The sequence below is a fragment of the Lycium ferocissimum genome, chromosome 3 (genome assembly GCF_029784015.1).
Source record: "Lycium ferocissimum isolate CSIRO_LF1 chromosome 3, AGI_CSIRO_Lferr_CH_V1, whole genome shotgun sequence".
Classification (NCBI taxonomy): Eukaryota; Viridiplantae; Streptophyta; class Magnoliopsida; order Solanales; family Solanaceae; genus Lycium; species Lycium ferocissimum.
In genome coordinates this window covers 505900-532041 of record NC_081344.1, presented here as the reverse complement: position 1 = coordinate 532041, position 26142 = coordinate 505900, and the positions used below count along the sequence as shown (strand labels likewise).

The 26142-nt window shown below is 32.1% G+C and overlaps 2 protein-coding genes across 2 annotated transcripts; one reads left to right on the top strand and one right to left on the bottom strand.

The window, feature by feature from the left end:
- Window positions 1-4560, top strand: LOC132049107 (probable U3 small nucleolar RNA-associated protein 11). The gene is made up of 5 exons (XM_059439774.1): window positions 1-107; window positions 205-284; window positions 775-858; window positions 3911-4010; window positions 4096-4560. The coding sequence occupies exons 1-5, from the start codon at window positions 48-50 to the stop codon at window positions 4186-4188; spliced, it is 417 nt and encodes a 138-aa protein (XP_059295757.1). The 5' UTR covers window positions 1-47; the 3' UTR covers window positions 4189-4560.
- A 502-nt stretch (window positions 4561-5062) lies between these two features.
- Window positions 5063-8569, bottom strand: LOC132049105 (L-2-hydroxyglutarate dehydrogenase, mitochondrial-like). Its single transcript, XM_059439771.1, is given in 6 exon segments — window positions 5063-5251; window positions 5537-5696; window positions 6017-6113; window positions 6116-6449; window positions 6878-7159; window positions 8238-8569. Coding segments are annotated over 6 exon segments (1299 nt in total). The 5' UTR covers window positions 8550-8569; the 3' UTR covers window positions 5063-5137.
- Window positions 8570-26142: the final 17573 nt, after the last annotated feature.

Below are 26142 nucleotides of genomic sequence, written 5' to 3'. Positions count from 1 at the left end.
ACGTTGTTTCTAGGAGCCAAGCAAATAAATACTCTCAAGAGGAACTCATGTTAATGAAGACTCAGGACATAGGCTATATTTTACAGAAAGTTCAGAGTGAGAAAAAGGTTTACAGCCAGAGAATTGTGGTTCATGTTGTATTTACTTTCTTTTTCTTTCTCTTTCTTGAGCCAGAGAATTGAGAATTCTCCTTATTGTATGCAGAAAATTGAGAAGTTAACTGCCATGCTGCACTCGCTTGATAATCAGCCATCAAATAAACGTGTCTACTATGCCGAAGACAGGTTAGAAATACCTCTTGAATTCTTTATCCATTCTTACACATTCATTACAGGATTGAAATAACTTCTTGTGTTAATGTGCCTATGCACCCAAATTAAAATCACGTCTGGAAACATCTATTTGAATGTCATGTACTTGACAAATACTTACCTTCTTGCATTAAAAAAAGTCATTTGCCTAACAATTCTCGATCAATATTTAGCTATCTTTGGAAATTAGTTGACTTTTACCATATGACTAAAGACTCATTTGGGGATATCTACTTGATGGTCATTCATTGGCCTGAAAAATTGCATTCAATATTTCACCTTCTTTATGAGCTGAAACCTCAGCCAGCAAAGGAGACATTGCATATTTCGTAGCAATTCTTTATCCCCCTGCCCCACCCAAAAAAAAATCACTTTGAATTTTCTGTTTCTGTTCAAAGATCTTTCTTTTATGTAGCAGTTCCATATTCAAATTCCTTATGTTCTATGTTTTGATTATTTACAGGGAGGAGGCAGAAGAGCTAGCATCTAAAGCTTCAGAACGTAGTAATCTGGCTGCTTCTAACAACTTGCCTAGCAGTATTAAAAGGTAATGTTAGTTTTTATTTATTTATGTTGTACAGCAGATTATATCATGTTTTGAACTTGTATAAGATTTAACCTTTTAGGAATCCATTTAAAATTCGTCAAGCATTTTCCTTATGAGATATGCAAACATTATCATCATTATTATATGGTTCCGTGGGTCTCCGTAATTCATTATCATGTTTCCTTTGGTCTCCTTAATCATTATCATGTTTCCTTTGGTCGCCTTAATTCATTATCATGTTTTGACCTTGTATAAGATTTAACCTTTTAGCAATCCATTTAAAATTTTCAAGCATTTTCCTTAAGAGATATGTCAACATTAACATTATTATGATGATTTTGACACTGGATCCTAATCCTTAGTTCCTTATAAGAATAAATAAATAGGCTGTAATTAGAGATATTTAGAAGAATACATCAATTGGCCGTAGGGCTTTCATATAGTGGTAAGAGCGAAACGCATGAGCCGCAGTTAAAAGCCTAGTATTTAAGTGGAGACTGGAGAAATGTAAAAAGGCCCATTATCCACATAGTTCCGAATCGTTCCCCAGCTGGCCCTCGCGGATATCTGAGTTATCCCAAAAAAAAAAAAAAAAAAGAGGAAGAAGAATACATATATTGCATCCCAAAGTTACATATCTTGTTGGTGTAAGGAGGGCTTGATTTTCTTGATTTGTTAGGAAGAAGAATGTAATAGTTGGATAGATTGGGCTTTCTGTTTGATGCAACTGTTGTACCATCTTGGTACTTTATTAATAAAAAGTTTACCCTACCTTATTAAAAAAAGGGAATTTGGCACAGTGTGGTAACTTATACACATAATTGACATATATTAGCCAAGTTTTGAGAATCTGTCATAAAATGGCCAATATACACGTTTTGGGAAAAAAAAAAATTAGCACACCATGACCCATAGATCCTTGAGTAAGAATAGCTCTTTATACGGTACTTTCTCATTCTCTCTCTCTCCAATTTATTTTATTCATACGGTAATTTCTTATTCTCTCCTAGAGGTTTCAATCTCTCCAAGTTCTTCTTCTAAAATCATCCATTAGAACTCTAGTACAATCGTGAATCTCTCTAACAATTTCTATGGTGTTGTACCCAAAATTGGGATACACCTTAGGATCAAACTTTGCGCCATTTTTTTTTTTTTGATAAAGGTAACATCTAATTTTGAGCCATTTGTTGGTTTGTACTACAAAATAGATGGGGAAGAAAAGTTCTTCAAAGAAATTTATAAGAATCGGGCTACTGATTTTGATTTCGAACATTCTTATTTCGAAAATTCTGCACCCAAGGTTTTGAAATCTACACATGCAAAATCATCCAGGTATAAAAATAAAAGTAAAAATAGGACTGGCATTTCCCAAGTTCAAGAAAAGGGTAAACAAATTGCAAAAGACCCCGTTAATTCGAAAAAGAGGAAGTGTCGAGATAGCGACGAGGATGACAATAAGAGAGGAGGAAATTGTGGGAAAGAAAATAGGAAACAAACGTATGTGAGGGCTGTTTTATGCTAACTTATTAAATTGAATAAATCAGAAGGTGTATGCAATATATGTAAACAAAATACATATACAATAAAAAACAACAACCAAATACATGTATACATTAGGTGACTAAAAACTTGAATAAACCAGAAGGTGTATACAATATATGTATACAAAGTACAACTGCAATAAAAGAACAACAAACCAAACATATGTATATATTAGGTATATACAACTCAAAATTGCATACATCATCCAATGCACATAGTCAAAAAATAAAAGGCTAATAAAATGAATAAATACCTACAATTGGCGATTTGCTAGTTCATCTCCGCTTTTTTTGTTTAGCCTTTCTCTTCGCAGGTATTAAACCCTCATTGTCGTCGCGTCACTATCTCGACACTTCCTCTTTTTTGAATTAACAGGGTCTTTTGCAATTTGTTTACCCTTTTCTTGAACTTGGGTAATGCCAATCCTAATTTTACTTTTATTTTTACACCTTGATGATTTTGCATATGTAGATTTCTAAGCCTTGGGTGGGAATTTTCGAAATCAGAATCTTCGAAATCAGAATCTTGGAAATCGGAATGTTCAAAATCTTTAGCCCGATTCTTGACAAATTTCTTTGAAGAACTTTTCTTACCCATCTATTTTATATTACAAATCAACAAATGGCTCAAAATTTGATCCTAAGGTGTATCCCTATTTTGAGTACAAAACCCTAGATTTTTTTTGAGAGATTCACCATTGTACTAGAGTGAATTTATTGTGAGAAAGTACTGTATAAAGAAATTGGAGAGAGAGAATGAGAAAGTGCCGTATAAAGAGCTATTTTTACTTCAGGAATGGATCACGGTGTGCTAATTTTTTTTACCCGAAACGTGTATATTGGCTATTTTATGCCAGATTTTCAAAATTTGGCTAATATGGGCCAATTATGTGTATAAGTTACCACACTGTGCCAAATTCCCATTCTCCGCTATGCTGAATCAAAATAGGTAACGATGCCATCTTTTTCTCTTGATCTTCAGTGTTTTAAATATCGACTGATGAGGAGAGCTTTGTCCACTTCACTTTTCTACAGACCCAAAAATCCCATTGCTTAGAGTTTAGAGAATATGGGGGTTTTAAGAATTGAGCCACAAACGCAACTCTCCGTATTTACTGGATTTAAAATCGGTTACTATTCTTTTAGATATAGACGTACACGTTAAATAAGGGAAAAAAATAGTTGCATCCCTATTTTTAAGGCGTCTCTTTACTTAATTGGCTACTTAGTCCCAATATTTTTAGGGCTAAATTATGCGACCACGTTTTTGGTTAAAATTATGCCAATACTATCTAATTCTTGTATCAAAACTTCAATTTCCCATTAAAAAACTTGCATATCTTTTTATCCATACTAGTTTCTCGACACGTCTCTTATAGTATTACGTTATATAAAATATTTTGAAAAGGTTGAATCCTTTTTATACCAAAAACTGGTTTTCATAAATGTGTATACTATTGGTTTCAAAGCAAAGTTTGTCAACTTTTTCGTTATTGGAATCTCCTGTGCAGGAAGACAGCTACCTCTTACAGAGAGTTGGAAGCAAGAAAGAGCAGAGTGAGAGATTTAGAGAAACTATACATGGATATGGCCATGCAGAAAGAATTACAGGTGTTTATACATTTATGGTTATATCTTCTTCGCATTCAAGGATCGTAAACTCTGATACTATAATAATTCTTTTTATGTTGACCAGAAATCAGGAAGGAAACGCAAACTTCGTGAAGAAGAGCTTGTTAACCCAACATCCAAACCTGTCTACAAGTGGAGACAAGAACGTAAACGATGAGAATTTTACAAGCATGTGGAAACTTTTTGGATGGTCATATAAAGAATTCAGGTGAAAGACGGTAGAATATCTACCGAGTTAAGCTTCATCGGGCATTGAAGCTCTACAATCTTTGGGGTTGCTTCTGTCAGGGTGATATCTTAGATGGAACATAAGTCATTCGCGTCTTGGAATCAGAAGTGGATGGCTGTTTTATCATGAATCATATTGTTGAACATCTTAAACATTTCTGTAGAATACTCAAATATTTGCAATTCCAGCTTGTGTGCTTAAGAGGCTCGGGCTGTGTTGTGTACTGATGATCGAACGTGAGAATGATATGTAGAATTTGCTTCTAGAAATTAGTGTGTACAAGTGCAAATGCATGTGAAACCTACTCCTACTAAGCTGAATTTTCCTTAATTTCATTTCCTGATCCTGTAGTCCTGATTACTTTGAGTTGGAAAACATTTAAACAGTGAAAGAACAAAAATGCATGCTAAACGATTTAAGTTTCCTTTTTTTTGGGTATAAATAGAACTCAGTTGCCCACAACTCTCTTGCTACTGCCTTTAATCCATTTTTGTGGATGTGCTATTCTAAAATCGTCTAAAGTCTATAATCAAACAATAAATTTTCAAGTTGACTGCAGCTTAAAGAACAGACCAAGGCAGGATTTCAGAAAATTCATAAACAATAGTTAAAAATAAAAAAATAAAAAATAAAAAAGTAGTCCACAATTTGCTGATAATGAAGTTTCTTATACCGATACTCATCACAAGTTCCCTAGATCGATCCGACAAACTTAAGGTCACCACATCTTTGTCCCTCTAAGTCGCTCGAAAGTACAATATATCATTCTTAGAAGGCGAGATTTCATCAATTTCTATGACTATAGAGTTTTCCAACTCAACATCTGAAACTTCAGCAAGTTCAAATACCAATTCAGTGCGTGCATATGAATCTCATTTTATTTCAGTAGTTTAGCAGCAACATGTTCTGCAATAGCCATACTGGAAGTTAGGCCTGGTGATTCAATTCCAAACAGGTTGACTAAACCAGATATACCGTGAATGTCCTCTCCCTGCAAAAAACATGTGTTTTAGAGACTGTCAAATCTAGCAAATGAAACTAAAATTGAAATATAACTGAAAATATAAAACATGAAAAGGTAACTAAAAATGTCTCAGTTTCAAGTGATTCCGACAATTCTCGTCTGGTAAGTTTGGGAAGAAGAACCGATAAAATTCCATCAGTTGGACCAGACCGTGTTTAATTTTGGCAAAATTATATAATAGGGATGAAATAGATCTAGTCCTGAACTTAAGGGATCATTTGGGTTAATAACTCGGAATAAGTTCGATAATACCTGAATTACAAAATCGGTAGGCCCCTCTTCTGGACCAGAAAGCTTTGGTCTGATGCCTGCATAACCTGGCTCCAAAGATCCATCCTTCAGACCAGGGTAGTATTTCCTTATCGCTGGGTAGAATTGCCTCGCACGGTCTTCATGGACAGAATAATCGAACCTAGAATATCATAAGCACATCATATCAGAAATTAAAAGTCTTCTGCTAACTGAAAAATACAATCTCTTGAGACAAATTTAATACACTCTTAACAAAATTTGAACTATCAGCGTCCTTCTGAGACTCTCGTGAACATGAAAAAACAAATTTGGATATTGATGGGAAAATAAAGAATTTTTAAGGGTCTCAACACAGAAAGGTGCAAAGTATGTTAAACAGCAGATAGTAGAATTAGCTAGTTTAGGAACCATCACTATCAAATTTATCCACATAAAACTTTCTAAGAAGAACGGATATGAGTGTGCTGAATGATAACTTACATGTTGAGGAAACTCGGAATATCATCAATTCCTTTTATCCATTCAACATCAGGACCAAACTTGACTTGGCCATTCAAATCCAAGGTAACATGCACTCAAGTCCACCAACCTCAGGTATAGGATAAATCAAGTGCTTGAAAGGGGATTTAGAGTTTGACAGTGTGAAGTAGCAACCACGAGCATATTTAGAAGCAGGAATGATACCGTCCGGTAGGCCTGTCATTCGTTTTGCAACGGCTGGAGCGCTTAAGCCCGCAGAATTCACTACAAGCTTTGGAATAAGAATTAGTTCAGAGTCCAATTCAGACCTCCCGTTCCACTTTGCAATGGCATCGCTCCCGGAAACATGAATTTGAATTTGATTTCCTTCAATATGACCACCAATAACAGCAGTATTGTAAGAGAAAGTCGTCCCGTGACTTTCAGCTTCGCCCTAAACCCATGGTATGGTCATAGTCCTGTCAATATTACATCAATGATTCTAAAAAGGTAAACAAAAATGATGAATTGAGCTCCTCTAGGTAACGAAAATTTCTTCCCAAAGTCTAAAGAATTAGCTCTTTGGATGTTGAGCAGCTAGGACATACTCCCTCCATCCCAATTTATGTGAAGGTGTTTGACTGGGGTGTTTAAGAAATAAAGGGAGACATTTTGAAACTTGTGGTCTAAAATAAGCTATAAATATTTGTGTGGCTGTAAATCATCTCATTAAGGGTAAAATGAGCATTTTAAAGTTAAATTGTTACTATTAAATATAAAATGGTATCGTTCTTTTTGGGACCGACTAAAAAGGAAAGAGTGTCACATAAATTGGGACAGAGGGTGTAATATATTTGGAGACTGATAGGTGAGAAGCAATACCACCAACGATAGCATCAAGGAATGGCTATCCACTATTCCCGAGGAAGGTGACCATAAAGCTTTAACACATTGCAATTCGGGCTCCAGCTTCGTAGCTTCATAACCCTCCATCATTCTCAGACCCTCAACCCCATTTTGAATTCCTCGAGTCATGAGGGCGCTCAACTTTGGAACCTCTGATAATCCACTAGCAACTATTAGCTTGCCTATCTGCTTGTGTGGAATTTCATGGTCTTTGCAGTACTTGTAGAGCAATTCTTTTCCTCTAACACAGAAAGATGCCTGCCATAAAATTTGAAAGTTAAAGATCATGCGTGGGAGCTCCTCGCAGTAGAACTGCTTGTGATAGTTTTTGAAACTTCACAAACTATTACATTCGACATCCAATAATGGCACTTACTCCTTTATAATTTCAAGAAAAGAGATCCATACGTGAAAGATAAGAGTTTGCATTGAAGTGAGAAAAGATAAGAATGACTATTCCCAAGCCAGCTATCATTAATCTGCATAGTATTTCACATTAAATATCCCTAGAGCACATGCGCCTAATATGCATAATATTGTAAATCAAGGTTTTTAAAATTGACGAATACGAGAAACTGGATTTAATAGCAGTATCAAAGTCCAAACTATCAGTTTAACTGGGAATTTGTAGAAAAAGGGTAAAGTCAAAGAATACAGAAACTCGATCCATTAGCAGTATAAAGTTCAAAGTCTCAGTTAAAGGTTAATGGTGGATAGTTCTAGCCAAAACCAGAAACTTCATCGATCAGCACTCAGCAGTATCAAAATTCAAACTTCCAGCTCATACTTGATGGGGAATGCTCGAAAACAAGATTACAGTAGAAAAGAGCACAACAAGCTTATTTCTTCCTATCTTTCCAAGTCTTGGTGGACAGAGTTAACCCAGTATCTGTGTTGGTGGGAGATAGCGAGTACCTAATGGAATTAGTCGAGTGATTTACAACAATTGCCTTGGCAGTGTTCAAGGTCATTATGTGTAATTTTTATGAATTAGGACATGTAGTTTGTAGCTAGTCCGTCGCTAAATTGCTCGTAGCTAACTTCTTCTTCTTTTTTCTTTTTTTTTCCGTAGCTAAATAGGATTAGCTAGGGATTTTGTTGTTTAGCTACAAAATTTGTCCTCACTAATTCCTGTTTTTTCAGTAAGAACAAAACAACTGGATTGACTAGCAGTACAAAAATTCAAACTCCACTTATAGTAAATTGGGAATCTTTATCAGCTAAAACAATAATAACTCATTCATTAGCAGTATCAAAATTCAAAATTTCAAGTAAATGCTTAATGGGGTATTCATAAAAACAACCAAATTCTCATTAGAAAAGAAAAATCAAGAACCTTGAGAGAATTAGGAGGATAATAAATGCCAGCATGAATAACTTCACTATTACGTGAACTTGTTCCACTTCCAAATATTGGTGCAGAATCAACAACCAAAACTTCTCTTCCATAATTTACACTAAGTTCTTTAGCTATTGCTATGCCAACTATACCTGCCCCAATTACCAAACAATCCACTTTTTCCTTTGGGATTGATTTAAATTGTTCAAAAAGTGATGATGATGAAAATGGGGGATTATTACTGATGTTCTTGAGTTTTTGGAATACTGTTTTTGTTATTGAGTTTGTGGGTTTCATCATATCCAACATGATGATAAATCTAAAAATGGAACTGACAAAATAGTCGCTACTTATTAATTAATTATTCAAAAAAAAAAAAAAAAAAAAAAAGAGTGGATCCAAAGGAGGGATCTGGGGTGATAAATCTTTGGCATAAACTAACAAGTGTGTGCTCTGATTTGCATACTCAATTTGTATAAAGTTAACTATGTAAACACAAATATGACGTGATATATAAATTTTAAAGGTGTTAGATGATTATTTTGTAAGTTAGAGTATTTAATTGATAAAATGAAGATAAATTGAGATGCTTATTTATACACATTTAAAGTTGGAGGACATACTTGTCAGCTAATGTCAAATTTGAGGGGTTGATTATGTATTAAGCCTAAATCTTTCTCTATCTTACTTTGTATGTTGGAACTACAACCATTTTAGAAAATGACCGAGCTGGGTTTGATTTTTCTCTCATAAACTAAAATAATTTGTTTTAATTGAAAAAATCGATCAAGCGTGATCAGTTTTTTATTTTCTCGATTTTTATACGCAAAAAGAAACAAACCCAGCCCGGTCGATTTTTTGCATATTTTAGTAGTGTTTTTTTTGTAGTCATGGTAGTTTTTAAGTTTATTCTATTTGTTGAATCAGATATGATCCTCTTTAGTAAATTTAAGAATCAACTCAAAGTTATACTTGAAGGATCAAAATAGATCTACTCTCACGAGATGGGAGACAATTTTGCCTAATAACCTTTTTGTTTTAAATATGAAAAACAATCATTTTAGTCCTCAATTGGGGTTGCTACAGATTTTGAAGAGTTCAATTAAAAGAAAAAATATATTAGGAGGATTTATTATTAATTGGCTAGTTTATCGTGATTACCAACCTACTACAACATTCATTTTCATTATTCAGATTTGGGATCGATAATATAAGTAAGCTCACACTATATATGTAGGAGAATAAAGTTTTGGATCTTTATACACGGTAACACTGGTAGAATTATGCCAAGTAAATATAAAAGATGCTATGAAGGATACTAAAATTAAAAAATATATTGTGGTTGAGAGATTGGAATAAAGACTTATTAAGCTATTTAATGATATACTAGGGAAGTTGTAAGATGTTCGATAAGCGGCTAGAGAGTATCCCGATAATAATTTACATAAACAAAGGAGATATTCAAATTTGTGCAAACTATCGTGACATTATAAGCCATACGACGAAACTCCGGGAAAGAGCAGTTGAACATAGAATTAGAGAAACTACAAGAGTGACAGTGAATCAGTTTTGATTTATGCCCGCTAAATCTTTACTATATATTGAGACTATATTCTTACTATAAAGATTGATGGAGATTTATCGAGAGATCAAGAAGAAAAATCTACATATAGTGTTCATTGATCTGCATAAACCCTACGATATATTATCAAGAAATTTGGTGGGTGCCTAAGAAGCGAGGATTAATAGTTAATATATAATTAAATGTTATATATAGAAAGGACATGTGTAATGAAGGAATTGTCATTAGTATGAGAACAATAGTAGGAGACACAGAAGCAGTTTTTCATAATTGTGGGATCAACATTGACCATGTACTTGTTTTTCCATATATGAATTAGCTAACCAACACAATACAAGATCGTAAGGTCTCGTGTGTATTCTATTTACTAACGATATTATTCTAGTTGGCAAAACAAATGAGTATGCTGACCAAAAATTACTTGAATTGTAGAGAAACACTATAAAGAGTAAGGGTTTTAGGTTAAGTAAAAGTAAAATTGAATATACACACTAGCACGTTTAATAGACGAGTGAAGTTGATGTAAAATTATATGAGATTGCGAATTTTTAATGCAAACATTTAAATATCTTGACTCATTAATTCAGAAAAATTAAGCGATAGATGAAAATATTATGTGTAGAATACACTAATTTACAAATATCTCGACTCGACTCACAGTCTGCCCTGATTACAAATATTTATCGAATGACAACTAAAGTTGTGGCCTAGGAAACATTTTTTTTCTCTTATATATTTTTTTATCATGAATAATTTCTATTATATCTAAGTATGTAAAAAATTATGTAGATTTATCACATCAAAATCGACGGCATATAGTTGTTATGTTTCTTAAATTCATATTTAATGAAAGGAATAATAGAAAATGTCCGTTGTATAAATGGTGCAAAAAATGTGTTCATAATACAATTAACTAAATTGGTGATTTTCTCGTGTTTGTTCTGATTAATAATAACCTGCAATTAATGGATTTACTTCTATAGGTTATAAATAACTATATCTTCCTTATTATTTCTTCTCCATATTTGTCTTCACTCTCTTTTTCTGCTACTTTTATTAACAAATAGATTAAAAAAATGAAGCTCCTACCATATCTTCATAATCTTGAACTTCCAAAGTTTATTACGGTAACAGCTTTAATAACTCATGAATTTAGGACCACAAGCCTCTTATAAATATCCAAGGGCTTAACATTTGATTCTTGTCACATTTTATATTCACTAGTGGAACATCACCTCACCGAGGTTAGTTTAATTATTTCTCCTTTTGTTTGTTATATTTCTTAACATTGATTGTTCCTATTAGAATAATATCGTGTATATATAGAATCAAACCTCTGTGTAACAATATCGCTTGTCCTGATTTTTTATTGTTATAGCGAAATGTTGTTATAGAGAATATATAGGATGTGTTCGGTATGGAGAAAAACATTTTTCAAAAAATGTTTTACAATTTTCTCATATTTGGTTGGTCAAATTTTTTTTTAAAAACATTTTCTCTGGGAAAATAAATTCCATCTTCACCCCGCCCCTACCAACCCAGCCCCACCCCACCTCACCCCACCACCCCCACCCCACCTCACCCCACCACCCCCACCTCCACCGCCACCACCGACGACCCACCTCATCCCACGGCCCCACCCCAACCTCCACTCTCTCCCCCTCGATAGTATTTGTCAAGATTTATATATATTTACACACAAATGCTTTTAGAATAACATTTTTTGTTTACGTACCGAACACAAGAAAATAAGTAAGAAACCTACTTATTTTTTAAGAAAACATTTTCTTTCCTACCAAACACACCCACAATATGACATAACATGAAAAATCGGTTCCAAAGAAAACTAGGTCGCTATAGTGAAATATCATTAAAGAGATGTCTGACTATAACAACAACTAATTTATCTCTTTTTTTTTCCCAGTGATTTGCAGGAATGGCCTCAACATCTGATCATGATAACGGTAACAGAAAGCGTGAGATTTGTACAGAGTTGGATGATTTGAGACAAGATTTGAGAGAACTTGATAAGCATATGCGACAGGTTGCATCACGATACAAGGGTGGAGAGTTACTTTTACTCATAAATAGACGTGTTGCTTATTTGAAAAAAGAGACTCAGCTTCAAAATGAACTTGAGACTAAATATAATGTGTTTTATCGTAGGTACATTTGATTTATTTTCTTCCTTTGGAAGATTATAAGTATTTGTTATTCTCAAATGATGGATGGTGGTTGATTGTTGGGAGAAAAAGATATATACACAAGATTATAAATATTTTTATTCTCTCTGAATTGAAATCTTACCCCTAAATAATGTTCGTGTTAAAGTATATGCTTGTGTGTGTTCCCTTTGTTCTCATTTTTATTCTTTCTTTTATGTTAGTCTTGTGAAGAATATAACAAGTAATATACAAGCAATTATGGTTGTTACACTAATGACGAGCGTATGCACGTATGTACTCATTATAAAAAAAAGAATGGAATTAGCAGAGAACTTTATCGCTAAATAACTCATAGGTTGTGTCGCTAATATGTGAATTTTGTTGTTTTAGGTGCTGTTGAATTTATCTATCGCCAAGTCATATATTATATCTTCATTCTCTAAAATAAGTGTTTTTTAAAATTTAAAATAAATACTTTTGACTTTTAAAAATTATGGCTAAACAAACTATATAAGTCCATGGTGATGAAAGTTATGTTCATTGATGGGGTTGTTTTTCACTCTCTTGTGTCTGCAGTCACATTTAATTGATGGTATACATATTGTTTAATTTCCTTCTATGGCTGATCATTTCTTTATAATTGGTTGTCATACAAGAATCACATTTAATTGATGGTATACATATTGTTTAATTTCCTTCAATGGCTGATCATTTCTTTGTAATTGGTTGTCATACAAGAATATTTACACCTCGAATAAGCTGCCATGGCTCTGCATTTGTCTGAAGCTGCATTGATTATAACCCTATTTGTTCACTTGATCATAGATTTGTATATCTATTTTAAGTTTGGGCGTTTCGCTACTTGATCACTTGAATATAGATTCGTACTCAATTACTTGAGAAAGAATGGATAAATTGACTTGTTTTGGAGGCACTTTCTGTTGAGTTGATTTGGGGAGAAAATTAAACGCTAATTAAGCAAAACTCAAATTTATTATTTGATCTTAATGGATGAACTTTGTTCTACTTGGTGTTAGGTACATTTGATTAGATTTGTTGGTGTGATTTTTTTTTTTTTTCAACTCTAATGAAGAAGAAGAAGAAGATGATGATGATGTTGATGAAGATGATGATGAAGATGAAGGAGAATTGGGTATGGGTTTCAAATCAACACGATTTTTCCAACAAGCCTTATTCTTATATCTTATTTGTGGCTTTTTTTGAGTATTATCTTTTTTTCACTTTCATAATTTGTATATCTATTTTAAGTTTGGGCGTTTCGCTACCAATGTCGTACTTTATTCGTATATCCAACGTTCTTTCCTCGATGATATTGTTCGTTGTAGGTCAAATCAACACGATTTTTCCAACAAGCCTTATTCTTATATCTTATTTGTGGCTTTTTTCTTTTTTTTTTTTTAAAAAAGCTACCAATGTCGTACTTTATTCGTATATCCAACGTTCTTATCTAAGTGAATCATTTTATTAATAATTTTGTGTCACCCACATCATCCTGGTATCTATATATAGTAAATCCCAATGACTTTTTTTTTTTGTATGCGTCTCTCCAAAGCTACCTGTTTTGATATGTTTTACTTGAGCTGAGGGTTTATTGAAAACAACCTCTCTACCCTCACAAGGTAGGGATTAGGCTGCGTACATCCTATCCTCCCAGAGCCCCCTGTGTGATTACATTGGATATGTTATTGTTATTGTCTCCAAAGCTGCAGATATAGTAAAGCGGCCCGTAGAAGAGCAAAGACACTAAGTCAGACCCCACACCATCACTTCGCTATCTCCATACTCGTCTTCTCGAACCATTGATCCTGATACCAATTGTTGGGCTAAAACAAACTTAAAGATACTTTTAATGTGCCATGTGATAGATTCATTTTGGGCTAAGCCCGCTGTAGTTATTATGTTTCACTTTTCGAGAGTCAATTTAACTGATTTTTGAAGCTAAATTACATTAGATTAACTCAATATTTTAAATTAAAATTTAGATATTTAAAACTTATACCAAAATTACTACAAGTTGCACATTTTCTAATGTCAATTTGATAAAACATACTACATTTTAATATTGGTCAAAGTTCACACAATATGACTAAACAGGACAACTAATTTGAGACGGAGGGAGTATGAGCATTTGTCATTAATTGGCTAGTTTAATCGTGGTTAATAACCAACTACAATATTTTTTTTTTGTTATTCAAATTTGAGATCGTTAATATGAGTGAACTCACAAAAAAAAAAATTATGCACGATAACAATATTTTGGATCTTTATACACGATAGATACTTTAGCCACACTGTACATTATGCCAAGTAAAAATAAAAGATGCTATGAAAAATATGAGAACTAAAAAAGATTGTGGTCAAGACATATCTACAGGTTTATTTTAAAAGAAGAGTTACTATGCTATTGCCTTTCTTGTTTATGCTTAAAAACAAGCCAGTGTATACTTGTCAGTAGTAAAATAGCCTCACATAAGTAGTATTTGTTATGTGACTCACAAAATAAAATTTCTCTTCAATGCTATACTAGGAAGTGGTAAGATAGCCAACGAGTGGCTAAGGCGCATCCCAATTCTAATTTATTAAAACAATGGACAAGGTCCAAAAATAACCCTAACGTATGGGAAATGGCTCACAAATACCCTTCATCCACTTATTGGTCCAAAAATACCCCTCCATCAACCTATTTAGTCCAAAAATACCCCCAACCTATTTTTTTGGCTCAAGAATACCCCTCAAACTAACACCTTAATTTTGATGGTATTTTTTCAATTTTAAAATGCCACGTGGCTTGTTTTGGATTGACCACATATTAAACTCCACCCATTTAATCTAACCCATTTTGTAACTTAAACCCACTTCAAATGCGCACGCACACACACCTATTGTGGCCATACTTGCAAGCATATCTAATGAGCAGCCATGAGTATTGTTCCTAATCGAGCCGGCATTGAGGTACTCAAAGTTACAGTAAGAAGAGCAGCTAGTTCTCCCAAGAAGGAAACCCCCTAATGCCACATGAAAGTTCGAAACTTACTCTCCTCAGAGACTAATACAAGAGAGAACGCAAACTATCAAATAATACCCGGACTAGCTCACTTACGGGAACATCATTTCCGATGAATTATTTATCAAAACAATTAATACTTGAAATTCAATTTCAACAACTTCTTTTTATCATCATGCACTAACATAAAAGGCTATATGCAACATCTCGGACAATTTGGAACAAAAACTTGTCCAAGAGATTAATTAGCTCAACAACACCAACCCGATTTTAAATAGGCACCAAAATGCAAGTTGTTAATGCTTGACAGCTGGGTCAACGGGTTTGGGTTTCAAAGTGGGTGGGGTTTAATTTTAAACTTAAACAATAGATGTGGCCAATCAAAACAAGCCACGTGGCATTTTAAAATTGGAAAAATATCATCAAAATTAGGGTGTTAGTTTGAAGGGTATTCTTGAGCCAAAAAAATAGGTTGGGGGTATTTTTGGACCGAATAGGTGGACGGAGGGGTACTTTTGGACCAAATAGGTGGATGGAGGGTATTTTTGAGCCATTTCCCATACGTTAGGAATATTTTTGGACCTTTTCCGTTAAAACAAAAAAGATATTCAAATTTGTGTGAATTCCATGGTGACATAATAAGTTATTGATGAAATTCTAGGAAAGAGCGATAGAACATAGGCTCCCCTAATTACACTAGACGATGAAAGCCCGTGCTAGCACGGGCCCAACACAAAAAACAGTATCACACTTTTCTTTTTAGTCATATTTGTTATAGTACTGAATATTTATTCTCTCCTCATGTATACACGTATGCACTTCAATTTTTAATTCTCCGACACATATTTATTTCCTCCGTGTACTTTTACTTGTTACTTTTGACTTTTCACTATGTCACATAAATTAGGGCAGAGAGAATATCTTTTAGTAATATAATTATAGAATTTTTATTATAGAAAATATTATAATTCAATTAATTGAAAATATCAATAAATTATTTTGCTTAGTCCGCTTCTCTCATATATGACTTTCCTGGTTTGGTTCACCAATTGAAAGATTTAAATACATCTTCTCCTACCGAGTTTCATGCCATCATCTCTTTCTACTCAACAACACTGAAAAGTGCTTTCATGTGTTAGCATCTGTTGTAGCCTTAAATTTTTAAGTATAGACCAACTTTATCATTTTAAGAAAATATGTGTATACGTTTCTTGACCGTTTATATTTCATCTTCTTGATGTTATTCCTCATTATTTGTGTGAGACGTATGTGTCTAAAATTAGTGCATTTTTATCCTTACCCAAAGGTATAAGTTTTAAATCTTTTGGTTTTATGACTTCTTTAGCAGTTTTTGTGTTCAATTTAAATCGTTATTTCTTTTTTCCCTAAATTTCTCTTCTTTAAATTTTCTCTAAGTGTACCTTTACCATTTTCTCGAACTTATTATCATTATTTAAATGTCCTATATATATATATATATATATATATATATATATATATATATATATACTATTAGGGAATTTGTATATTACAAATTTAAAACTTTATCCTAATAAAATATTTGGATCCTATCATTGTAAAAATATTGAAGCACACTACTAATCATTTCAACTTTTCATATTACTATTATGGGCCTAATTCATTATATTTTTCACAAATTGTTGAAAGAAAAAATTCCATCTTTCAAAATAAATATGTTGTACCGTTTATAAGGTATTAGGTTGGTAGGATATTTTGTTTTTAATGAAACATTTATTAAGTCATATAAAAGTAAATTGATTCCTCATTTGCTCTTGAAGTTGATCAAATTGACATAAAAAATTGACCTTAAAATAAAATTTTATAAGCAAATATTTGAAATTGGTAAATTAGTGAGGTGATTCTTGTCATTAACATGATTGAGATGTTGGATGGGGTGTAATACAATTTTGTTCATTATAGCTCACTATTGAATTTAGTTTTAAAAAACGGAATTTGTCTATTACAAATTAAAAACTTAAAAAATGAAAGAAATTGCACGAATTGTCCTTCAGATGGGCTGGTATTTAATTTTTTCCTTTAGTAATTAATTTTAGGAATAATTTCAATAATGTACAATCCAAAGATAAAATATTACATCCACGTAGTTATATTTTTTCCCCTAAATTTTATGCGTAGTGGCCATAAGTTTTTAATGGTGCGGAACATAACTTGTGAGATATTATGATGCAGAAATATAAATTTATACCCCACAATTTTATTTTTTTTACCATTTATAAGGTATTATGCTTGTAGGATATTTTGTTTTTAATGAAACATTTATTAAGTCATATAAAAGTAAATTGATTCCTCATTTGCTCTAGAAGTTGATCAAATTGACATAAAAAATTGACCTTAAAATAAAATTTGATAAGCAAATATTTGAAATTGGTAAATTAGTGAGGTGATTCTTGTCATTAATATGATTGAGATGTTGGATAGGGTGTAATACAATTTTCTTCATTATAGCTCACTATTGAATTTAGTTTTAAAAAAGGAAAAATTAAAAACTTAAAAAATGGAAGAAATTGCACGAATTGTCCTTCAAATGGGCTGGTATTTAATTTTTGCCTTTAGCAATTAATTTTAGGAATAATTTCAATAATGTATAATCCAGCATAAAATATTACATCCACGTAGTTATATATTTTTTTCCTAAATTTTATGCCTAGTGGTCATAAGTTTTTAATGGTGCGGAACATAACTTGTGAGATATTATGATGCAGAAATATAAATTTATACCCCACAATTTTTTTTTAGTGCCAAAAATTAAACAGCAACAAAAAACAAGGGCATAGTGACCATAAGCCTAAAAAATGTGAGGGATTTTTTAGAGAGAGAAAATTTTGGTAAGACCCACAGCACACATGTTGGATCCCTACCTTTTTTTTTTTTTTAAATACATGAGTAGGAGGTGGACCCACCTTTTTTTTTTTACACCAGTAGGAGGTGGACCCACCTTACATGAAAGCCCGTGCTAGCACAGACCCAACACAAAAAATAGTACAACACTTTTCTTTATAGTGTGTCTAAAAAAGAATGATATATTTTTATGTTTAGAAATCATTTAACTTGAAACTTCTCTTTTTACCTTTAATGAAATAATTTAAATCCATACAAATATCTATGACTTGTTTTAAATCACAAGTGTCAAAGATCTTTCATTTCGTAACCAACTATTTTTTTATCCCACGTGGACATATGTCATAGTACAGAATATTTATCTCTTCTCATGTATACACGTATGCACTTTAATTTTAATTCTCCGACACATTTATTTTCTCCGTGTACTTATACTTGTTAATTTTTGACTTTTCAAGTTTTTTAAGAATTAATAAATGAAGTACTCCCCCCGTCCCATATTACTTGGCCACATTACTAAACTACTTTTTTATCCCAAGTGGACATATGTTATAGCACTGAATATTTATTTTCTCCTCATGTATACACGTATGCACTTCAATTTTAATTCTCCGACACATATTTATTTCCTTCGTGTACTTTTACTTGTTACTTTTGACTTTTCACTATGTCACATAAATTAGGACCAAGAGAGTACCTTTTAATAATATAATTATGAAATTTTTATTATAGAAAATATTATAATTCAATTAATTGAAAATATCAATAAATTATTTTAATTAGTCCACTTCTCTCATATATGACTTTCCTGGTTTGGTTCTCCAATTGAAAGATTTGAAATACACCTTCTCCTACCGAGTTTCATGCCATTATCTCTTTCTACTCAACAAAATTGAAAAGCACTTTCATGTGTTAAAGATCTGTTGTAGCCTTAAATTTTTAAGTATAGACCAACTTTATCATTTTAAGAAAATATGTGTATACGTTTCTTGACCATTTATATTTTGTCTTCTTGATGTTATTCCTCATTATTTGTGTGAGACGTATGTGTCTAAAATTAGTACATTTTTATCCTTACCCAAAGGTATAAGTTTTAAATCTTTTGGTTTTATGACTTCTTTAGCAGTTTTTGTGTTCAATTTAAATCGTTATTTCATTTTTCCTGAAATTCTCTTCTTTAAATTTTCTCTAAGCGTACCTTTACCATTTTCTGAACTTATTATCATTATTTAAATGTCCCTTTTTTTTTTTTTTTTTTTACAATTGTCTCCTATCTTTTAAACTATTAGGGAATTTGTCTATTACAAATTAAAAACTTTATCCTAATAAAATATTTGGATCCTATCATTGTAAAAATATTGAAGCACACTACTAAACATTTCAATTTTTCGTATTAATATTAGGGGCCTAATTCATTATATTTTTCACAAATTGTTGAAAGAAAAAATTCCATCTTTCAAAATAAATATGTTGTACTGTTTATAAGGTATTAGGTTTGGAGGATATTTTATTTTTAATGAAACATTTATTAAGTCATATAAAAGTAAATTGATTCCTCATTTGCTCTAGAAGTTGATCAAATTGACATAAAAAATTGACCTTAAAATAAAATTTGATAAGCAAATATTTGAAATTGGTAAATTAGTGAGGTGATTCTTGTCATTAACATGATTGACAGTGGCGGAGCCAGGATTTCCGCCGAGGGGGTTCAAAATATAAAAAAGTAAATATACAAAGAAGCCTAAGGGGGTTCAACATCTACTATATATACATAAAAAATAATTTTAACCTTGTAAAAACAGTATTTTTTTCCGCCGAGGGGGTTCGGATGAACACCCTCGGCATAGTGTGGCTCCGCCACTGATGATTGAGATGTTGGATAGGGTGTAATACAATTTTCTTCATTATAGCTCACTATTGAATTTAGTTTTAAAAAAAGGGAATTTGTCTATTACAATTAAAAACTTAAAAAATGGAAGAAATTGCACGAATTGTCCTTCAAATGGGCTGGTATTTAATTTTTGCCTTTAGCAATTAATTTTAGGAATAATTTCAATAATATACAATCCAACATAAATATTAAATCCACGTAGTTATAATTTTAATTTACATCTGTATAGCCAACTTTTTTTACAACAGTGTTTATACACACAATATACAACATTATACATTTACTATAAATAATGTGTCAATCTTATATAAAAGTGTATAATAATGTATATAAGGGTCATTTTGGGTAATACTAAAAATATGGGTCATTTCGGGTAAATATTTTTTCACCCGCAGCACATATGTGGATCCCCACCTTAATTTTTTTTACATGAGTAGGAAGTGGACCCACCTTTTTTTGTTTTTACATGAGTAAGAGGTGGACCCACCTTTTTTTTTTTTTTTTTTTTTAAACATGAGTAGGAAGTGGACGACGATAGCATCTCCAAACTCATGCTGCTAATATATTTAAAAAATATTTATCAAAAGACAACTAGCAAGTACTCCCTCCGTTCACGTTTACTTGTCCAGTATTCTAAAAATAGATTTTCACTTTTACTTGTCACTTTTAGCATATATATCAAGATAAAACAATTTATTTTTTCCTGTTTTACCCATAATATTGCTCACTTCAAATCATTTTTGAAATCCAATAAAAATATACACCAATTAATATGGGTATATTGATAAATTATGCACTTCAGTTATTATTTCTTAAACAGCGTGAAAAGTCCAAACTGGACAAGTAAAAGTGAACGGAGGGGGTACTTTCTAATCCAAAATAATTAAGGTTTTAGCATCTAAAAGTAGGTTAAAAATATTGATGTTTCACAAAATCAAGAAAGTGTCTATTTTTTTTATTTTTTTTTCAAATTTGCCCTTGACACATTCCCATATCCCCATAATAATTATGTCAACCAAAAAAAAAAAATTATAATTAAGTGTACCTTAGTCAAAAACCCTCTTTACTTTTAAGAGTTAATGAAATCCTTAATTAATGTACCCAAACTTAAAACCTCAATTATTTGGATAGGAGGGAGTAATAAAGTTGTGGCCTAGGAAACAATAGTCTCTCATATATATTTTTTGCTTATCGTGAGTAATTTCTCTAATATCTAAGTACATGTAAATAATTATGTAGATTCATCACATTAAAATCGACGACACATATATTCATATTATGTTTCGTCAACGCAAATTCATATTAATGAAAGGAATACTAGAAAAAGTTTGTTGTATAATTGGTGCCAAAAAAAAAAGAAAAGAATTGACAATATCTAAATTGGTGATTTTCTCGTGTTTGTTTTGACTAAATAATAACCTGCAATGGATTTATTTAATATAGGATCATAACTAATTAAATCTTCCTAATTAATTCTCTTCTCCATATTTGTCTTCACTCTCTTTTTCCTTCTACTTTTATGAACAAGCAGATAAAGTTATTATAACAGTTATAATAACTCAAATGAAGTTTGGACCATAAGCCTCTATAAATAGCCAAAGGCTTAGCGTTTGAATCTTGTCACATTTTATGTACTTGAACATCACCTCTGTAAGGTTAGTTTAATTTCCTTTTGCTTATTATATTTCTTAACATTAATTGTTCCTATTAGAATGATCACTACTAGAAATAGAAGTTTTTCTCACCGAAATTCAGTGAGAAATTTATGTTATAAAAAATGATTTTCTCACCTCCTTCCCACCGAACCAACTCACTGGGAAAAAGCATGATGGAAAATAGGTTCCCATTGAAACACTGAGAAATTTGCTAATTTTTCCGTGTGAAAACACTACTATTCTTTCTTTTCTCACAAATTCAATCAAAATTTCTGCCGGAATAGCCACTGAACATTTTTCAGTAGGAAATCTCAGTGGGAAAATAGTGATCTTTTGGTAGTGAATATCGTGTATGTATACAATCAAACCTCTCTATAACAACGCCGTTTGTTCAGATTTTTTTTCTGCTGTAGCGAAATGCTGCTATATATAGAGAACATATAACATAACATAACATGAAAAATTATTCAGCCGTTACGTTATAATGAAATCTTGTTATTGAAGTTGATTGGACTGTAATAACTATTTTTTTTTTCCAGTGATTAACTGAGTAAATGGCCCCATCCTCTGATGATAACGGTGACAGGAAGCGTGCAATTTGTACAGAATTGGAGGATTTGAGACACCATTTGAGAGCAATTGATATGCAATTGGAAGAGGTTATAATGCGAGGCAATGCTCCTGAGTTAATTTATTTCAAAAATAAACGTGTTGCTTATGTGGAAAGAGAGAATGAGCTTCAAAATGAACTTGAGGTTAAATATAACGTGTTTTATCGTAGGTACATTTGATTTATTTTCTTCACTTGGAGAATTATAAGAATTATTATTGTCAAATGATGGATTGCGTGTTTGAGAAAATGATATGCACAAGAGAATAAAAATGGATTGATATCTTACGCCTAAATGATGTTCTTGTTGAAGTATATGTATGTTTTCCGTTTGTCATTATTTATTTGGTCTTTTTTTTTTCTTCTTCTTCTTCTTCTTCACGTTATAAATGTTTGCCTCCCATTCCCGCCGTTTATTTTTTGAGGTGGTCCCTCATCGAAAAGAGAGCTTTTTTCAAAAGGGCTAAAAGCTTATTTTTTTCAAAAAGTGAAAAAAAGTTGTTTGGCTAAGTTTTTTAGAAAATAAGTCTTGAGAATAACAAAAGCAGTTTTGGCTAAGCTTTTGTGTGAAAATAAGTACTTGGGGAATAACAAAAGCAGTTTTTCAGAAGTTTTAAAAAAATAGCTTTTGTCCAAAAACACTTTTTTGAAAAACATTTTTGAGAAAAATACACTTAGAAAACACTTTTTAAAAGTTTATGTCAAACACTAATTGCTGCTCAAAAGTGTTTTTTAAAAATTAATTGGCAAACACGAACTGCTTTTCGCTAAGTACTTTTCTGAAAAACATTTTTTTTAAAAGAAAAAATACTTTTCAAAATAAACTGATTTTAAAAGTTTGACCAAACATGTTATTAGTCTTGAAAAACACGTAATATATCGAACAAAGTTCTTTTTGTAGCAGTTCGCCCCTCTTTTTATTTATTCTTTTATTTTTTCTGAAATTGAGTCTAAAAATAAAAAATATTCGAGTTTGTTATAAATTATGAACTAATGAACTAGCCCTTTTATTGGTTATTGGAACACTAACACTTACTAGAAAAAAGTTGCTAGGCATTTTTATTTTTTCCTATTTTGACTTCTATCAAGTTTCATTAATTTTAAATAGAATTACATGATCAAGGGATTTGTTAGTGTAACATTGTAATTAATTATATAAGGACGTGTAATCTTACACACTGCAATTATGGGTATGGTTGTTACACATTAACTATGAGCATATCTATGGACTGTTTATATATACACACACGTGTATAATAGTTTGAGTATTTTGTTTAAAGCTTAACACACCGTTGTTTCAGAAGACCTCAACTTTTAATAAAATATTTCAATTAGACACTTTCAGTTCATATTTTTAAAAAACACTTTTGAGCGTGTTTACATTCATCTGTGAGGTAGTTAAGCTAATCTCTAATTGGAACACTTTACCAGATGTATGTCGAGCATTGTAGGTTTATACCATATGGTGATGATGAGAGTTTTGTTATTGACTTTTTAAATTACTCTCTTGTTTAATTTCCTTCTATGGCTAACTATCACTTCTTAATTGGTTATCATACAATATTTACACCTTGAATAAGCTGCCATGGCGCTGCATTCATCTGAATTTGCAATATTAATTGTATTCTATTTAATCAACCTGATCATAAATTTGCATATATCTACTTAAAGTGTGGGCATTTTGCTATTTGATCACTACTTGAACATAGATTTGTACTTAATTCCTTTGAGAAAGATGGATAGGCTGAATTGTTTTGGAGGCACTTTCTGTTGTGCTAAGCCAACTCAAATTTATTCTTAACATGGTATGATATTGTTCGTTTTAAGTTAATTAGCACGATTTTTCCATAAAATCTCACACTATTAAGAGTATTCATATATCTTATATGTAGCTTCTTCTTTTTTTCAACTATTAATGTTGAACTTTGTTTGCATACCCTAACAATCCTTCCTAGAACTATTTAAGTTCGACATGACTCGTCACTTTATGAGTTTATATATGTGTGTGTGTGGAATTTATTTTGTGTGTCACCTATATTATTAGAGTATTTATGGCCATCAAAGTCCACTAGCTTCTTTTTTGTGTATGTGTCTCCAAAGCTACAAGTAAAGATAGTTAATAGGCTCATAGATGGTAAGAAAGGCACCAAGATAGGCCCCATACTATTACTCTGCCATCTTCATATTCGTTTCGTTGAACCATTGACCCTATACTAATTGTTGGGCTAAAACATCCCAAAAATAATCTTAACATTATGATATTTTTCCATTTTCAGTCAAATCTACATGATTTTCCATGAAAGACCTCACTCCATTAAGAGTTCCCCTACACCTTATATATAACTTTATTTTTCCTTATTTTCAGCTATCAATTTGAGACTTGATTCGTACACCTCGATTCCTTATTTATAAAGAAGTACACACTAATTTATTGGTAAGAAGCAAAGCCTGTCAAAAGACATAACATACATTGGAAATTAAATACTGAAAACTTAATAGTTCTTCAAATTAACATCAAAGACAAACATTTGATGATCTCTTATTTTATGAGTAGTGGAGAAATTAAAATGTCAACAAGCAATGGTGCAATAGCACTGAACGCCAGAGCAGTCCCCACTGACAGCTCCTTCATAGAAACGGCAAACATCGCTGCAAAAATCTGGACATAGCCAAACGTGTTGGCTTGGCACCACTTTATTGCCTTCACGCCCATCTCTGCCCATCACAAGTTAAAAAAAGTTAACACAATCATAATATGTATGACAAATAATTAACTCTTTCAATCTCTTGTAGATGTCATATAAACACATTTTATGTTACATCAGATAGAAAGTTTAAAGGTTTATATTAGAGCTGAGGGTCTATCAAAAACAGCCTCTCAACCTCCCAAGGTAGGGATAAGGTCTGCGTACACTCTACCCTTCTCAGACCCTATTTGTGGAATTATTCTGGGTATGTTGTTGTTGTTGTTGTTGTTGATGTTGTTGTTATATTATACATCATACTGAGAGCGCGAACAAAGTCTCATAATGGTAACTAAAAATAAAAGAATGTTTATATATATATAAGGTATAAGTACAAAGAATGTTATATATATATATATATATATATATATATATATATATATATATATATATATATAAGGTTTAAGGCCAGGATACTCTTAATTAATGGGACGAGGCCTTTTAGGGAAAATTGTGCAAACTTGAACCAAAACGGATAATATCACACTATGTTAATAGTATTTTTTGAAAGACTTAGCCCTATTGAGTCCCATATCGGTGCTTTTGGGTGGGATGGTCTCTTTATATAGTCATGGAGAATTCTCACCTCATAAACTAACTTTTTGGAGAAGATCCATTTTTCTCTTATAATATCAGAGTCAGATTCATCCAATTCATTGTTTAGTCGATGTTGGACCCCCATCTTATATTGTGCGTGCTGCATATGTCTAGTTCTAAGCGTGGGGTGGGGGGGGGGGGGGGTTGATCCCACATATATCGGTGCTTTAGGACGGATGGTCTCTTCATATGTTGGATACCTCACCGTAGCTCATGGGCTAGCTTTTGAGGTTAAGTTAGGTCCAATATCTATGCTCTTATCCAGCCTAACGTATATACAAATAGAGGCAAATGGAGCATTTTGATACAAGAAGTCAACATATATATTTGAAAAATCACTATAACGTAAGGATTTCAATAAGTATCAAATGATGAGCCCATTGTTGTTTGAAAAGTAGAATAAGTTCAATACAAAAAAGATTAAAAAATGAGATAGACTAAAAGGAGGAGTAATCATACAAAGGGTACGTACGTACCTTCGTTGGTTGCAGCTATGAGAAGTATGAAAATAGTCAGAAATAAACGGTTGTAGAACCCCATGGTCTGTATATTTTCCTAAGTTTGAGAGAGAAGCTAATCAAAGCATGATTTTCTATGTAATGGAAGTGACAATTTGTAGAATTATTTCTTCATGAGATTCAAAACCCTATTGCATTTTCTAATATAGATGCATGGGATACTCTAGTATTTCATTACTTCATTAATTAGTCAACTCTTCCTTCTATTTGTACTTATATCATCTAGTTGTATTTT